The following is a 15,293-nucleotide window of genomic DNA, read 5'->3' on the forward strand; positions in this document are numbered from 1 at the left end:
GTCAGTAATGATTTTCTGAAAAATTCTTTTTCCTGGGTAACATTCAGACATTTCCCATTTGATTGTTCAGTGTCTTCTTTCTCTCAGTATTAATAAGCTAAGTCTTTTTTCCCTCTAATTGTCTCTCTTTTAGTTTGTTTTGATCTTTGTTTCCCATGTTAGGAATCCTATTTGTTGATTATCTCTTTACTTGATTAGGGGCTTGTAATCTTGGGACGTGGAGAGATTTCCTCAGAGTTGTTCATATTCCCCAAGGGAGACCACACTTGAAGGTTCACAGCTTCTTTCTTGATCCCAGCTGCTAGGAGAGAAAAGGGCTTGGCAGTTAGAGTTACAAAGGACCCGGCGTGTGAAGGCTGGGCTGTGTGTTGGGAGCTATGGGGATAGCAGGGGTGCATATTGTTATCTCACATGCTCATTTTTATTACAGCACCTCTGCCCTCATCCATATTAAACTGCAGTGCAAAGAATGCTTTTTTGTGGGGGGAAGGGGGGCCTCCCAAGCTTCTCTCAGGAGGCCTGGAGGTCCTCCTAGTTGAACCCTTGCCAGTGGGGACCAAGGAGGAGTTACTGCTCTGGTTCTGCAGTGGCAGGTGGAGGGGAGCACTGCCTTGCACCAGCTGACAGTGACAAACCTTATTAGCCTTGACTTCTCCAGAAAATAAATGTTTGTCATTTTTTAAAAAGTTGCTCCATAACCAATTATTGCAAATTTTGCAACTCTGTAGCAGTGTCGTCCCATTGTTCATCGATTTGCTTGAGCGGGCACCAGTAATGTCTCCATTGTGAGACATGTTGCTGTTTTTGGCATGTAGAATACACCACAGGTAGCTTGCCAGGCTCTGCTGTGCAGGCAGGATACTCTCAGTAACTTGCCGGGCTCCCCGAGAGGTATGAAGGACTCAAACCCGTGTCGCCACGTGCAAGGCAAACGCCCTACCCGCTGTGCTATTGCTCCTTTTTAAAATCTATAATTCCAGGGGCTGGAGCAATAGCACAGCGGGTAAGGCGTTTGCCTTGCACGCGGCCGACCCAGGTTGGATTCGCAGCACCCATATGGTCCCCTGAGCACCGCCAGGGGTAATTCCTGAGTGCAGAGCCAGGAGTAACCCCTGCGCATCCCCGGGTGTGACCCAAAAAGCAAAATAAATAAAGAAATAAACAAGCAAATAAATAAATAAATAAAATCTATAATTCCTAATCGGGGCATAAGTTTAGGTTCTCTGCCCAGGGTTTCTCTGGGCTACGGTTGAAGGAAGAGGCTGATGTCATCAGTCTTTCTTCCAAGGCACAGACAGTTGTGATCCAGCTGCAGGACAGGTCTTCACCGTGCTGCAGCCCTCTCCACGGTAGGTAGTTAGCAGTTCCATCTTGCAAAGCTCTCAGAAGCGTTTCCCTTTCCAGTCAGCTAAGTTCTGAGTCTCCTATAACTTAATAGTATATATAAAACAGTCTGATCTGAGGAGTGGTACCACATCAACTTTGCACTGTTTCAGTGGTGAGAAACAGTTCACATCTTATTGCTAGATGTGGAGAAAATCTTACAGAAGATGTTGGGGGGAGGGGGGAATCTTGTTGCTCTTCAGATATAGCTTGTCTTAGGGAGCTCTTGCATTTTAGCTGCTTTGAACCCACTTATTTTTGCTTTCCTTCTCATTCTCAGTTTCTGGAGATGTTCCAAATTCATCCTGCCTTTAGGGGGGTTGTGTGTTTCAGTCTACAATCTTGACGAACATATTTGGAGATAACCCTGCACTCTTCTTAATTTGGATGTTTTCTCTTTCATAAATTAAAAAAAAAAGTCCTACCTCTACACTCAGGAATCACTCCCAAATATGCTCGGAGGACCATGTGGGGTGTTGGGGAACAGACTCACGTGGGCCATGTGCAAGTTAAAAGCCTTGTCCACTGTCCACTCGTCAGCCTGAGAAATTTTCACTTTTCATGTTCTTTCTATTCTTTAGCTTTACTTTTCAGTTATATGTATGTGCTCTTAGCCGCATCTCGTTTTTCTAATCAGCTTCCCAAATTGAGCAACGCTGCCTCTCACCCTGTGCCATGCGGGGGGGTGGGGGGTGGGGGGAGACACTTTCTGTTTTTCACTTCTAAAAAGGTAGGTTTCCAGTGTAGCAGAATGGTTTTTTAATTATTTTTTTCAAAGGGGACAGTATACCAAATATTTTAGTTTGGGAACCTCTGCTGCAATTCGACTCTTCCCCTTAGTCTTGAAGTTTTCTACTTTCTAAAGAAATTTTTAATTAAGACTTTCTTTTCTGAATGGCTAGGAATTGATAGTAGAATGCTTTAGGTGTTTGCCTTAAACGTGGCAGACCCAAGTTTAATCCCCATCATCCCATATGGTCTCCTGAGCACCACCAGTAGTAATTCCTGAATGCAGAGCCAGGAGTAAAAAACAAAAAAAACTCCTTTTCTTTCTTCCCTTTTGACCGTTTCCATAAAACTTAATCTTACTGTCATATTCTGTAGCAGTTTTCGGAGACTATTTCATATAAAAACTGAAAATTAGGACTGAAGCGATACAGTACAATGGGAAAGCAGCCTGCCTTGGCCCACCTGTGTTTGCTCCCTGGCACCCCAGATGGTTCCCTGAGCATTGACAGGTATGGCCCCAAAAAACAAAACAACAAAAAATACTCCTGAAAATTATAGAATGGCTGGTTTTAGTTGTATTAGGATCCTTTCTGTTTGGGAATAATGGTTTTGCAGTTACTTTGGTTTTAAGTGTAAAATGCTTTGTCAGTCATTTTACAAAGCAGAACTTAAAAACAGGCTACCTACAATACGCAGGGCCTGTTCATATACAAGCCACAATGGTGGACATTCTGTGGCTACTGGTGAAGGTCTTGTGTGCAGCCCTAGTCCTCAACTTGTCAGATTTGGATAGTTGTGAACTTTAATGTGAATCTTCCAACGTGGGCCTCTTCAATTAAACCTGCTTTGTGGCACCTTGCTTTGGTCAAGCTTTACTGAGTGTATCCTGTTGGGCTGGGAAGGATGTGTGTAGACAGCAGAAAAGATACTTGGCAGTGAAATTCAGCAGTGAGGAAGAATCCAGACCCTCCTCGCCAAGCCTAGCCTTGTGTCTGCACAGAGGGCACAGCCTCACTCTGCCTTCCAGTCCTTTGTGGCTGTAACAGCCTACCCTTTTCTCTCCTTACCCTCTGACCCTGTGATTTTCCTGGTGCTTCTGAGTTGTCAATCCTGCAGTGGAGATGCAGAAACAAAAGAAGGTTGCAGAGGTCTCAGCTTCACAGAGCTTTGAGCAGTGGGTGATGTTGTATCCTCAGATAGGGGCTGACCTCCATTTTAGTGCCTCCTGGTGCCACTGTGAACCTGAATGGAGTGGAGTGTGTCTGCAACCAAAGCTAACACTAGCTGGGGAAGTAGGTCCCCTGTTCTATGTCTACCCTGTAGCTGTTTTCTCTCTTTCTTCTTTTTTTTTCCCTTAAAAAAAATTCTTCTTTTGGGCTGGAGAGATAGTACAGCAGGTAGGGCATTTGTTTGCCTCGCATGTGGCTGATCCAGCTTTGCTCCCCAGTACTCTGTATGGTCCCCCCATTATTGCCAAGAGTGATCTGGAGCTCCAGACCATGAGTAAGCTCTGAGTTCACGCTGCCAGGTTTAAACACCTGCCACTACCGAAAGAATTCTTTTTTCCTTGTATATGGGTATAAAAACTTTTGGTAAGTTGAAATGATGCTTATTTCCCAGAACCGTCCTTGTTTTTATTATAAGTTGGTAATCTCATCATTTTTGGAGTTGGCACATATAGCTGAAATCCTGTCTCCATACAAAGTAGTTTATGTGACATAATTATTTTAGTTAATTTGTATAAACTAGGGCTGGAGTGATAGCACAGCTGCAGAGCATTTGCCTTGCACGCGGCCGACCTAGGTCCGATTCCTCTGCCCCTCTCAGAGAGCCCAGCTGGCTACTGAGAGTATCTCGCCCACATGGCAGAGCCTGGCAAGCTACCTGTGGTGTATTCAATATGCCAAAAACAGTAACAACAAGTCTCAAAATGTAGACATTACTGGATTGGTGCCCGCTTGAGCAAATTGATGAGCAATGGGATGACAGTGACAGTGTACAAACTAAGTTAATTGTGTTTGGTTTGGGGCCACACCAAGATGGTGCTCAGGGTGTTACCCCTAGTTCTGTGCTCAGGAATCACTTTGGTGGTGCTGGAGAGCTCGCTGGGGTCAGCTGTGTTCAAGGCAAGTGCTTTAACAGCCACTACTATCTCTCAGGCCCAAAAGCAATTGAATTTTAAGAAATTTTAATGAAGCCTCTTAGTAAATCACAAAATATTCTTGTTCCTCTTTAATTCCAGCTTCCATCCAAAAGTGAGAGATGAAATAATGAGGTTGATTAGTAAAAGACTGGTAAAGGCAGACTAGTAAAAGTAATTGAACTGGAGCTGGAGCGATAGCACAGCGGGTAGGGTGTTTGCCTTGCATACCGCTGACCCGGGTTCGATTCCCAGTATCCCATATGGTCCCCTGAGCACCACCAGGGGTAATTCCTGAGTGCAGGGCCAGGAGTGACCCCTGTGCATTGCTGGGTGTGACCCAAAAAGCAAAAAAAAAAAAAAAAAAGTAAACTAATTTGCTAGTACTTACCAAAGGCAGGTGATTTTATTGTCAGGTCCATGAATGTAGTGGAAATAACACCGCTGTAAAAACTTGTATTAATTGACCAGTAGAGAGACCTTTAGGACTTTGCACAAACACTACTTACCTCATAAAAATCTGCTTCTCAATTATAAAATGGGAAATACTATACTGTTGTCTTTCCTGATATAAGGAATTTGGGTAAGGATTTTTGTAAAAATTAATGAAAGAGGGGCTGGAGTGATAGCACATCGGGTAGGGCGTTTGCCTTGCACGCGGCCAACCCGGGTTCGATTCCCAGCATCCCATATGGTCCCCTGAGCAACACCAGGGGTGGTTCCTGAGTGCAGAGCCAGGAGTGACCCCTGTGCATTGCTGGTTGTGACCTAAAAAGCAAAAAAAAAAAAAAAAGAAAAAAAGAAAAAAAAAAACCAAAAAGTTAATGAAAGAATTTGGGAATTAAATGTATTTGACTATAAATGTAGGGTTGGAGTAATAGCACAGCGGGTAGGGCGTTTGCCTTGCACGCCGCCAACCCGGGTTCAATTCTTCTGTCCCTCTCGGAGAGCCTGGCAAGCTTGAGCAAATCGATGAACAACGGGACGACAGTGCTACAGTGCCACCTTTTTGAAGTGTAACTTATGTACAGTAAATTCATCCAAAGTGTTCATGAATTTTGAGTAGATGATTTGACCATATCTAGATCAACGAACAGGTCATTTAAGTTAGCAGTTGCTCTTTGGTAGATGTGTGTCTGCCCAGTAGGCACTCAGCCCCCCTACTTTGTTTTGAAAACATTGTGCTGTTGCTTCCTGCTGTTGGAGTAAACTTGTAATTTTGATGAGCCTTGTTGGAGCGGAGAGGGCTTTGCATTCTCTCCCTGGACAGCCAGCCTGTCTTGTATAGCTCCATGCCTGGGGGCACAGTAGGAAAAAGGGGGGTGGGGAGGGCTTAGGAGGGCCAGTGAAATAGCTCAGAAGGTTAGAGCCCACACTTTACACGCAGAAAGCCTGGGTTTGAGCCCTGGCCATTCATACATGTAGTACTCTAAGCACTCTGAATGTCACCAGGTGTGGCTGGCACAAAAACCAGAAAAAAATAAAGGGTAAAGAAAAAGAGAAGCTGAACTGAAGTGATGAGGAGATGTGACAGTGCAGTAGCATCTACTCAGTCTAGACATTTCCATGTGTTCAAATTAAATATCAGCAGAAGGGGGGCTGGAGAGATAGCACAGCGGGTAGGGCGTTTGCCTTGCACGAGGCCAACCCGGGTTCAAATCCCAGCATCCCATATGGTCCCCTGAGCACGGCCAGGGGTAATTCCTGAGTGCAGAGCCAGGAGTAACCCCTGTGCATTGCCAGGTATGACCCAAAAAGCAAAAAAAAAAAAAAAAAAAAATATCAGCAGAAGGTTTTAACATGAGCCAGGCCCGTCCTTTAAAGTAACTATAGGAGAGCAGGATAGTATAGTGGGTAGGTTGCACGCAGCCGACCCAGGTTCAAGCCCTGGCATCCCATATATTCCCCCAAGCACTACCAGAAGTAATTCCGTGCAGAGCCAGGAATGACTCCTGAGCATTGTCGGGTGTGGCCCTAAAAAAAAAACAAACAAGTTAAATAGGATCTTTAAATTTTTTTTTCCTATTTCGGTGGGTAATCCATATTAGGAAGTGCTCAGATGCTATTTTCAGTTTAGTACTTGGGGTTGCTCCCAGCTATGCCTGGGGAGCAAGAGATCAAACCTAGACTTCCAGCATGGAAAGCCTGTGGTCTAGCCCTTAAAGTGAACTCCCCAGCTCTTTTGTTTGTTTGTTTGTTTGATTTTGATTTGGGGGGTACACCTGGCAGTGCTTAGAGATTACTCCTAATTCTACACTCAGGACTCACTCCTGGTGATGCTTGGGGGACCACATGAAATACCTGTATCCAGCCCTGGTTGGCCAAGTTCAAGGCAAATGCCCTACACACTGTACTGTATCTTTGGCCCCTCTTTCCATTTCTAATGATATTTTAGATTCTTGTAATATCCTTATACTATAGCCATGTTCATTATGTCCAATTATTTCCTTAGCCAAAATTCTAAGTGTAATTTCCATGTCAAAGGACTTGCTGGAATTATATTTGAGAATGTTACACATAGGTGTACCCTAGAACAACTGCTGATTACTTTTCCACCAACATTGGAACGGTGGTTTTTCTCATATACAGCGACAAAGAGGAGTTCCAGTCTTTAAAATTTTACCATTCTGATAGATGTGTAACCTCAGGGTTAATATTGAGACTCTGTGTGTGTCTGTCTGTCTGTCTGATGTCAAGGATCAAATCTGAGGAGGCAGATGTTTACTTTTACTTTAAGTAAAACTGAAAATTTGCTTACTGACCAAATGGAATTCTTCTCTGTACAGGAGAAATCCCTGTATATATTTAAATGTAGGTGTGTTTCTTTTTTGTTTCCCTTTTTTGATCTCCGAGATATTAACCCTTAATTGCATGTTGTGCTATCTTTTAAGGAAGAGGGGGAAGAGCAGGCAGTCAAACCCAGGGTTACACATTAGCATTAGGCAAGTGCTCTAAAGCTAAGCCATGTACCCATTCCTGTAACTATCTTTTAGACCATTTTATGAACTGTTTATGATGCCTTTCTTTTAGGGATTCTCCATCTTTATATAGTCTTCCCAGTTTATCTTCCTTAATGTGTATTGTTGTTCATTTTTAACTTGAATAGTATCTTACCTTTACGTTGCCCCCAGGAACTGAAAATTCCTCCCTCCCTCCCTCCCTCCCTCCTCAGTAGTTATCACCAAACCCAGGAACCACCTTACCTATGTTTTCTTTGTTTTCTTTTGGGGAGGGGATTTGGAATGAGGGCAGGAATTGGCTACACTCATCGGTACTCAGGGATTACTCCTTGTTCTGTGCTCAGAGGTTACTTCTGAAGGGCCTTGGGTGTTCATATGGAATGTCAGGGAATTGAATGTGGTTGACTACTTGCAAGGCAGGTGCCTTACCCACTTACTATACTATCTCTCTGGGTCAAGTTTTCTCAAGTTCTTTCTGTCATTGTTATAAGTTATACATGTTTACTTTTTATTAAGAGGCATACTAAGAAGGTTTTTAAAAATTGTAAGGGCCAGAAAGATAGACTAGGGATTAAAGCACTTGCCTTTTCATTCAACTGAGCCAGTTTGATTCCTCGACCACATAATTCTCTGAGCACTCTACCCCACCCACTACCAAGGACAGAGCTGGGAGTAAAAATCACAGCGACAAAAAATGTTTCAATATTATTGTTTCTTGAATATGTTAAGTAGATCCCATGGAAAAGGCAGTTTTAGTCTCTACAATGTGTCTTGAGGAAGAGGAGGAAGTAGATTGCAACCTTCCCACTATTTTATTATATTCTCTTTGAATTGCTTAGCAAAAGAAGAGGAAATAAAGAATGAATCTTGGGGTCAGAGATATGGTATAGAGGATTGACCCTGGTGATCCATAGCACTGCAGCACCCAGTAGCACTGTGTCCTTGGATTGTGACATCGGATTACCAGATCTGCTGGCTGATAATTGCTGGAAGTGACCCCTGGGCTCCTTGAACACTACTTGGGAGGTCCCCTCAGCCCACACCAAAAAAAAAGAATAATGGCTCTTAATTAGTATGTTTCTGTAGGAAATACAGATTCGATTGTGGATTTCTTCCTTCCTTAAAGCATATTCTAAATTCTTTCTATGTTATTACAGTGGTAGCAGAGCTAAGCATTGCACAGGCATAGAGCAGTGAAAGGATGAATGCTGGAGTCTACTATCCCGACCATTGTACTGTAGGTTGGGCCCCTAAGTGGTATTTTGTAGCTTTGTGATTTGTTTCCACTTTTTAAAAATATTGTAGAAGTTCTTTACTGTTGATCAGGTTTAAGTCTTCAGGCAGATTGCATAGCCCTGTTGTGTTAGGACCTTTTTTCCAGGCTGTTGTTTTTGACCTGTCAGTGCTGGTGAGTCTTCCTGCCTACCCATTGTCTTATATTCCAGGAGGGCTAGGAGAGAGCCAGTGGTTTGTGTTAGAGCTGGCCTGGACAGTGTTGAAAGATTGTCGTCCCCAGTGCCTTGCCTCAGCTCTGGCATCATTTCAAGCAGGCCTGGGCAGCATCCAGAGGTTCAATGCCCAGCAGTCAATAGTTGCATGCTCTCGCCTTGGGGGTGGAGGGTAGCTGGGGAACTGGAGCTCAGCCCTATTGGTGACAGCTGAGCTCCACGGCTGGTCTACTGTGGATCACATCAGACTATGGGGATCCCCTTGCTAACTGGCTGTGCATTGGGAGGTAGGAGATACACAGGTGCTTTCAGGGGAGAAGGGCACACTCTCTGCTTACTGGCAAGTTCTGTGTGAACCTCTCCCCAGGGATTTACTGTGGATCTGTTAATACGCAAGTGAGATCCACAGTGGCCCAGCAGCGCTATCAGCAAGGCTGCACCAGAACATCAAGCTGACTCTCTTTCATACCCTAGTTTTTGCCTATGGTTCTAGAGTTCTAGATGCAGGATTCAGGAGCTGGGTTTACTGTACCCTCTGTTCTTAGGTTCCACACCTTAGCAAATCTTCTGTTGCAGCTTGTTGCCCCTCAGAGTTTCTTGGCAAGTGTGCCTGTCCAGTGCCACTCCAGAGTCTAGGTGCTGTCCTTTGGTCCCTTGCTGCCAGAGCTGTATTCATTGCGGTTTTAGATCTGTTTCTGTGTACATTTACTCTGTAGGGGGTAAACACAAATTTTTCTGATTGGGCCATCTTAGTGGGGCTTGACATGAAGCACTCCATTTTTACTCCTGGCTGTGCTTGGGGGATCATATGGGATGCAGGGATCGGCCGCATACAAGGAAAATGCCCTACCCGATGTACTATCACTTCAAAAAAAAAAATTGATGTAACTTGCTCTTTAAGCTCATGTTCTCCCTTGAACATGTTCTCCCTTGCTTGCTTTTTCCACTTAACCGAAACCCATGTTTTCTCTTTGAAGACTTAACTTTTTCTCTCCCCTCCCATCTAAGTATCTAAGTAGGTTTCAATAAGAACTATCTTGATAGTACAGCAGGCAAGGCATTTGCACACTGCCAACTGGGGTTTTAGTCCCTGCCACCACGTGTGGTCATTTGAGCCCCCTCCCCTAAGTTGATTGAGATACAGTAGTACTGGGGGGTCTTGCCCAAGGCCTCACATGCAAAGCAGGAACCAAGTCCCTAGGAGTGCCTTTTTTTTTTTTATCACTTCAGTAACTTTTAGAGTATTATTTGTAAGAAATTAGTTTTATTATTTGAAAATGCAAATTTGGGGGCCAGGAAGTGCTCAGTGGTGGAGCATTTGGATGTGTGCTTGAGACTGAGTTCTACTCCCAGTACCAACCCATTTAACTATGTGACCCTCAGTGCCACAGTAAAGTGCTTCTCTTCCCTTCACCAGCACCATAACGAAAAATGAAAGCAACTTTCGCTTCTTAGAACAGAAGCACAGCAGTCTGTAGGAAATCAGTGTTGGGGGTAAAATAGGGGGAATTTCACAAAAACTGACATGAGTTTTCAAGATAACCACATAAAATATTAGTACATGCATCCAAAGTCTAATAAGACTAGATTTAAGTCTTTAATTACTAAATTATTAATGATTAAGTGAATCATTAAATGCTAGATTTAATAGTCTAATATAGTAACAGCTTTTTAGTTTTGTTAATTTCCTACTACTGTGACTTTTGTTTGTTTTCTTTTTGGGTCACACCCAGTGGTGCTGAGGGGTTACTCCTGGCTCTGCACTCAGGAATCAGTCCTGGCAGTGCTTGGGGGACCATCTGGGATGCCAGGGATCAAACCTGGGCAGGCTTCATTCAAGGCAAGCACCTTACTATCTCCCCAGCCCCATTAATGGCTTATCTTACTATATTTTATACTGCTGAAACGGTTTAAAACTGTCTTTCATCTAGTTTGTGCCTCCACACCACCCCCATCTTGAATACTAATATCGAATTAATGAAACTTAAGAATTATAACACGTTTAATCAGTTTAATCAATGGCTGAATGAATAGCAGTACTCCTACATTGTGGGGGAGGTGGAGAGAGTTTACATGCTTACCACCAGGAGTAATTCCTAAGCATTGCCAGGTATGGTCTGAAAACCAGAAAGTAAAAAACAAACTAAGCACCTCTTCGTTCCAGTTGATTCCCACACTAATTCCCTGGTTGAGAATGCATCCCTGCTATTAAGTCTTCTCCAAAGTTCCGACTTAGTGCTTTATTATTTCAGCTGCTGTTCTTATAACCCACCTTTTTTCCTCCTCCGTTTTTGTGACTTAACGAAAGTGTCTTATTATGAAGTAATTTTTTATTATTTTCTCCCTTTTTCTGAACTTTTTAAATAACAAAAACTGATTACAAAGATAATAAACTTTAACATCAGACGTGAAAAATAGTTTTTAGTTATCACAGGTGACAAGCTAAAAAATATTAAAGCTTTCCACCTATGTTCAAAAGTCTGACCCAGTTCCAATTACCTTGGGGCTTAAGAGGTAGTGCACTGGGTGGGGCACTTGCCTTGCAGACAGCCAATCTGGGTTTAATCCCTGGTACCCCGGGTGGTCCCCTGAGCACCACCAGGAACGTGCTCCATTGCTTGATCTATCTTCCTAGCCCTCCATATAGTTTTTGTGTTTTTTTTTTTTTTTTTTTTTGGCTTTTTGGGTCATACCCGGCAATGCACAGAGGTTACTCCTGGCTCTGCACTCAGGAATCACCCCTGGTGGTGCTCAGGGGATGCTGGGAATCGAACCCAGGTCGGCCGCGTGCAAGGCAAACGCCCTACCCGCTGTGCTATTGCTCCAGCCCCCCTCCATATAGTTTTGTTGTTGTTTGTACTCTTCTGAATATTCTAAGCCCACTAGGCCAGGACTGAGGGGTCAGGAATCTTCTTTGTTAATTTGGAGGCCACCAGTCTTATATAATCTTTAAAATATGCTAATAGATGCACGTTGTAAGAACGTCTTGCGTCTGGACAGTATAGCGGGTAAGGGGCTTGTCTTGCTTGCAGTTGAACCAGGTTCAGTGCACACTGCACATGGCTCTTTGAGCTCAGAGCCAGGAGTAAACCCTAAATACAGCCAGTTGTGGCCCCCAAACTTAAAACGAGATCAGTTATTTGTTCTTTATTGTACTAAGGGGCCAGCGGATTTGGGCCCATTCCAACATTATTTGTCACCTCTTGGGCAGTAAAACTTGATGTCACTGGTTTTATGTTAGTTTTGGGCCACACCTGGTGGTGCTTGGGGGTTGCTTCTGGCAGTGTTGAAAGGGATCCATACATTACAGGGACCCATGCAAGCATACAGTCTGCCTGTTGAGTGCTCTCTGGCGCCTGGGTTTCTGTATTAGCCTCACCATGCTAGGAGGGAAAAAGCATAGATACTGGTTGCCTAGCTCTTTAGACAGCACTTACAGTCAGTGATAGACTTGAAATCACCTGACGTCTCCTCTTGGTTCCAAAGAGGAGTTTAGAGTTGATGAATGCCTTTGTCTTTAATTCCTAGATATCATGGACTAGATAAAAAAGGATTGTGGGCTCAAGGAACTGAGTTTGTGCTTTACATGAAGGAGCCTGGTTTTGGTCAGTGACACCACAGGGTTCCCCAAGCACCTACAGGTCCCAGTGCACCACCAATTGTAACCCCAAAACAAAACAAAAAGAGTATTCGTAAGTTTTTATCAGCAACCTTACGTATTGGTGTTTTCATTGACTCGTCCACTTTTCAATCTGGTACACTAGTCTCAGAGCTGTTAGAAGGCTATAAACTTCCTGCTCAGGTACCTATGCTGCATGCACACTTGCAGGGAGGTAATTTGCGAGCTTCAGATCACAAAGGACCAGTTCTAACCTCGGCAATCAGCTTCCTTTCACTAGAGAGGTTACTGCATATTCCTAGAGGAAGAGCACTCAAGGGGCTGAGTGTAAGCTTTGCAGATGGGAGGCACAGGTTCAGTCCTCAGCAGTGCAATATCCAGCCATCCACCTACCCTGCTCTAAGCACAAAGCTGAGAGTTGCTCCCAGACTGTACCTGGTGTGGCCCAAAACTAAATGCACAATGAGCTCTTCCTGCATCCCTGCCTTGTAAAAATTTATTTTGTTTGTGGGCCATACCTGGTGGTACTCAGGGCTTACTCCTGGCTCTGTGCTCAGGGATCACTCCTGACAGACCATCTGGGGTTTCCGGGTTCAAACCGAGGTTGACTGTGTTCAAGGCAAGCGCCCTACCTACTGTAGTAGCTCTCGCCACTGTGTTGTTGTTTTGTTTTGTTTTTAACTTTGTCTAATCAGATAGATCTTTAAATGATCAGCGTATATCTAAGTTGTTAATAGTTCTTGGAAATAACCCAGCACAGTTTATTATAGGCATTACTATTTGAGAAAATAACTCATAATCATTGCCATCACACTAGTTCAGTGAGACTACTGTGGGTTTGTTGCTCTACAAACGATCTCCCACTCTGCCTTCACTTCTTTTATTTTATAATTTTTGTGTTGGGGCATACACCAACCCAGCAATGCTTAGGGATTACTCCTAGCTCTGCACTCAGAAATTACTCCTGGAGGTGCTCAGGAAATTAAATGGGATGCTATGGATAGAACCTGAGTTGACTGAGTGCAAGCAAGGCCAGCACCCTACCCACCCCACTGTCTCTGCCCCCTCTGTCACTATTCCTGTCATCCCATTGCTCATCGATTTGCTCGAGCGGGTACCAGTAACATGTCTCCGAGAGGGGTGGAGGAATAGAACCTGGGTTGGCCACGTACAAGGCAAACGCTCTACCCGTAGTGCTATCACTCCAACCCCTGCCCCGTCTACCTTCATTTTAATTCTCAGAATTTTCTGCAAGGCAGGTTTTGTGTCTTGTGTACTACAGGGCTGATGAGTGCTTAAGTCAGTGTTCCAGGCTCCTGTTGTTGCTTGGCCTTGTAGAGGTTGGCCCTCTTCTTCAAGCTGATCCTTTACTTAATTTTTCTTCCCCAATTTTTGTCCCTGGTTTCCTCCTAACAGGGTCATTCCCTAATCCCTCTGTTTCTCCTACTTCTCCACGTCTCATGGTGGGGAGAAAAAAACCCAGAACAATCTATGATGGGGCTTGAAGAAGTCATTATAAGGCCCCAGGCGGGGAGGGGGGGAGGGTTGACAGGAAAACAATCTTCTTTCTTTCTCTCCCTTCCTTAACATCTCTTTTCTCTTGGATGAAAGTATTAACCTCACTCATCTCTAGCCATTTATTTAGTACAGGGCTTCGTAGAAACTTCGGCTTGTTAAAAATTGTGGGTTGAAGCCCCATATGGGGGTAGTGCAACTTTTTTTTTAATGTGTACAGGTCTGAGAGAAATGTGTTTTATTTGTATATATATTTTTTCATATACCTATATGTATTTTTCATTTACCCATCATATACCTTGAGGTCGTGTAAAAAGCTTGAGCAAACAGGGAATTTCGAGTGAAAAAGTTTAAGCAGTCCTGTATTGTTGTCTAGTACATTCCTGGTATTTAGCATTCTGCATTCAATGCTTGAGTAATTCTGATTCACACCATATGTTTATTTATAAGAGATGTTTTGTTTGCTCTGTAAGAATTATTTTATGAATTGACTGGGTTATATCAGACTCTTCAAATAAAGACATTCATGTTGTTTGACTGATGCACCATTTTTCTTAAAGCGGCTGTTCGGAATTAAAGTTTGAGACATCTAGGAAGAAAACATTCAAGTTAACCACTCCAATGTACCATAACCCAAGTAATTGCCATGCTGCTTTTAGGCAGAAACTGTGATTTGTCATTAACGTGATTTAGTGCGCTGGTTTTCCTTCTTTTTGTTTGGTTTTTAGTTTTGTCCTGCTTGGGGGCCACACCCAGTTGTGCTCAGTGTGTACTGCAGGCTCTGCACTCCGGTCACTCCTGGGTAGACTTCAGGCACCATATAGAGTGCTGGGGATCGAACCCAGATTGACCACATACAAGACAAACACATTACCTGCTGTACTATAGTTCCCACTCATTTTCTCTATTAAGTTATTGTTTACATTTCCTTATGTTTGAGACTTTAGTTTCTTATTCATAGCTCAGTAGGCGTCATCATTCTTTCATGTTGTATCTACGTTAGGGGGGATAGTGACACCATTTACTTACCTGTTGATATTATTTCACAGTGCTGGTCCTAAAGGTGATAACATCTATGAGTGGAGATCAACCATTCTAGGGCCTCCAGGATCCGTGTATGAGGGTGGTGTATTCTTCCTTGATATCACTTTTACACCAGAATATCCCTTCAAGCCTCCAAAGGTAAGAAATTCTTTAGAGACAGACTGTTGAAACTTTTAATCACACAAGTAGCAGATTCATATCCTAATGATCGAAATACATTTGAATGTTAACTTCACCTCATTTGGTCATCATTTATAGGAATAAGTGCTTTGTTTGACGGTACTTAAAATTCTGCTGCTTATACTTAACCATGCACAGAAATGGAGAGTCACAATTTCATACCAGTACCTTGGGTTTCGGGTTTTTTGTTTATTTTTTATCTTGTTCAGATCCTTCCCCCAAGCCTCAGTTTTCTCCTCTGGAGTGGGGAGGTGTGGGGAAGTTGCTCAAAGACT

At 43.5% G+C, this 15,293-nt stretch overlaps 1 protein-coding gene across 3 annotated transcripts in view; it reads left to right on the forward strand.

Annotated features, from left to right (window-relative positions):
- LOC101547657 (ubiquitin-conjugating enzyme E2 E1) overlaps positions 1–15,293 on the forward strand; it is a 73,087-nt gene that overhangs the window by 54,743 nt on the left and 3,051 nt on the right. For all 3 annotated transcript variants that reach the window (XM_055137035.1, XM_055137034.1, XM_055137033.1), the window contains one exon: positions 14,844–14,976. In XM_055137035.1, the coding sequence (XP_054993010.1) occupies positions 14,844–14,976 (133 nt within the window). The remainder of the gene's footprint in view (positions 1–14,843; positions 14,977–15,293) is intronic.

Source organism: Sorex araneus, chromosome 4 (genome assembly GCF_027595985.1).
Source record: "Sorex araneus isolate mSorAra2 chromosome 4, mSorAra2.pri, whole genome shotgun sequence".
Lineage (NCBI taxonomy): Eukaryota > Metazoa > Chordata > Mammalia > Eulipotyphla > Soricidae > Sorex > Sorex araneus.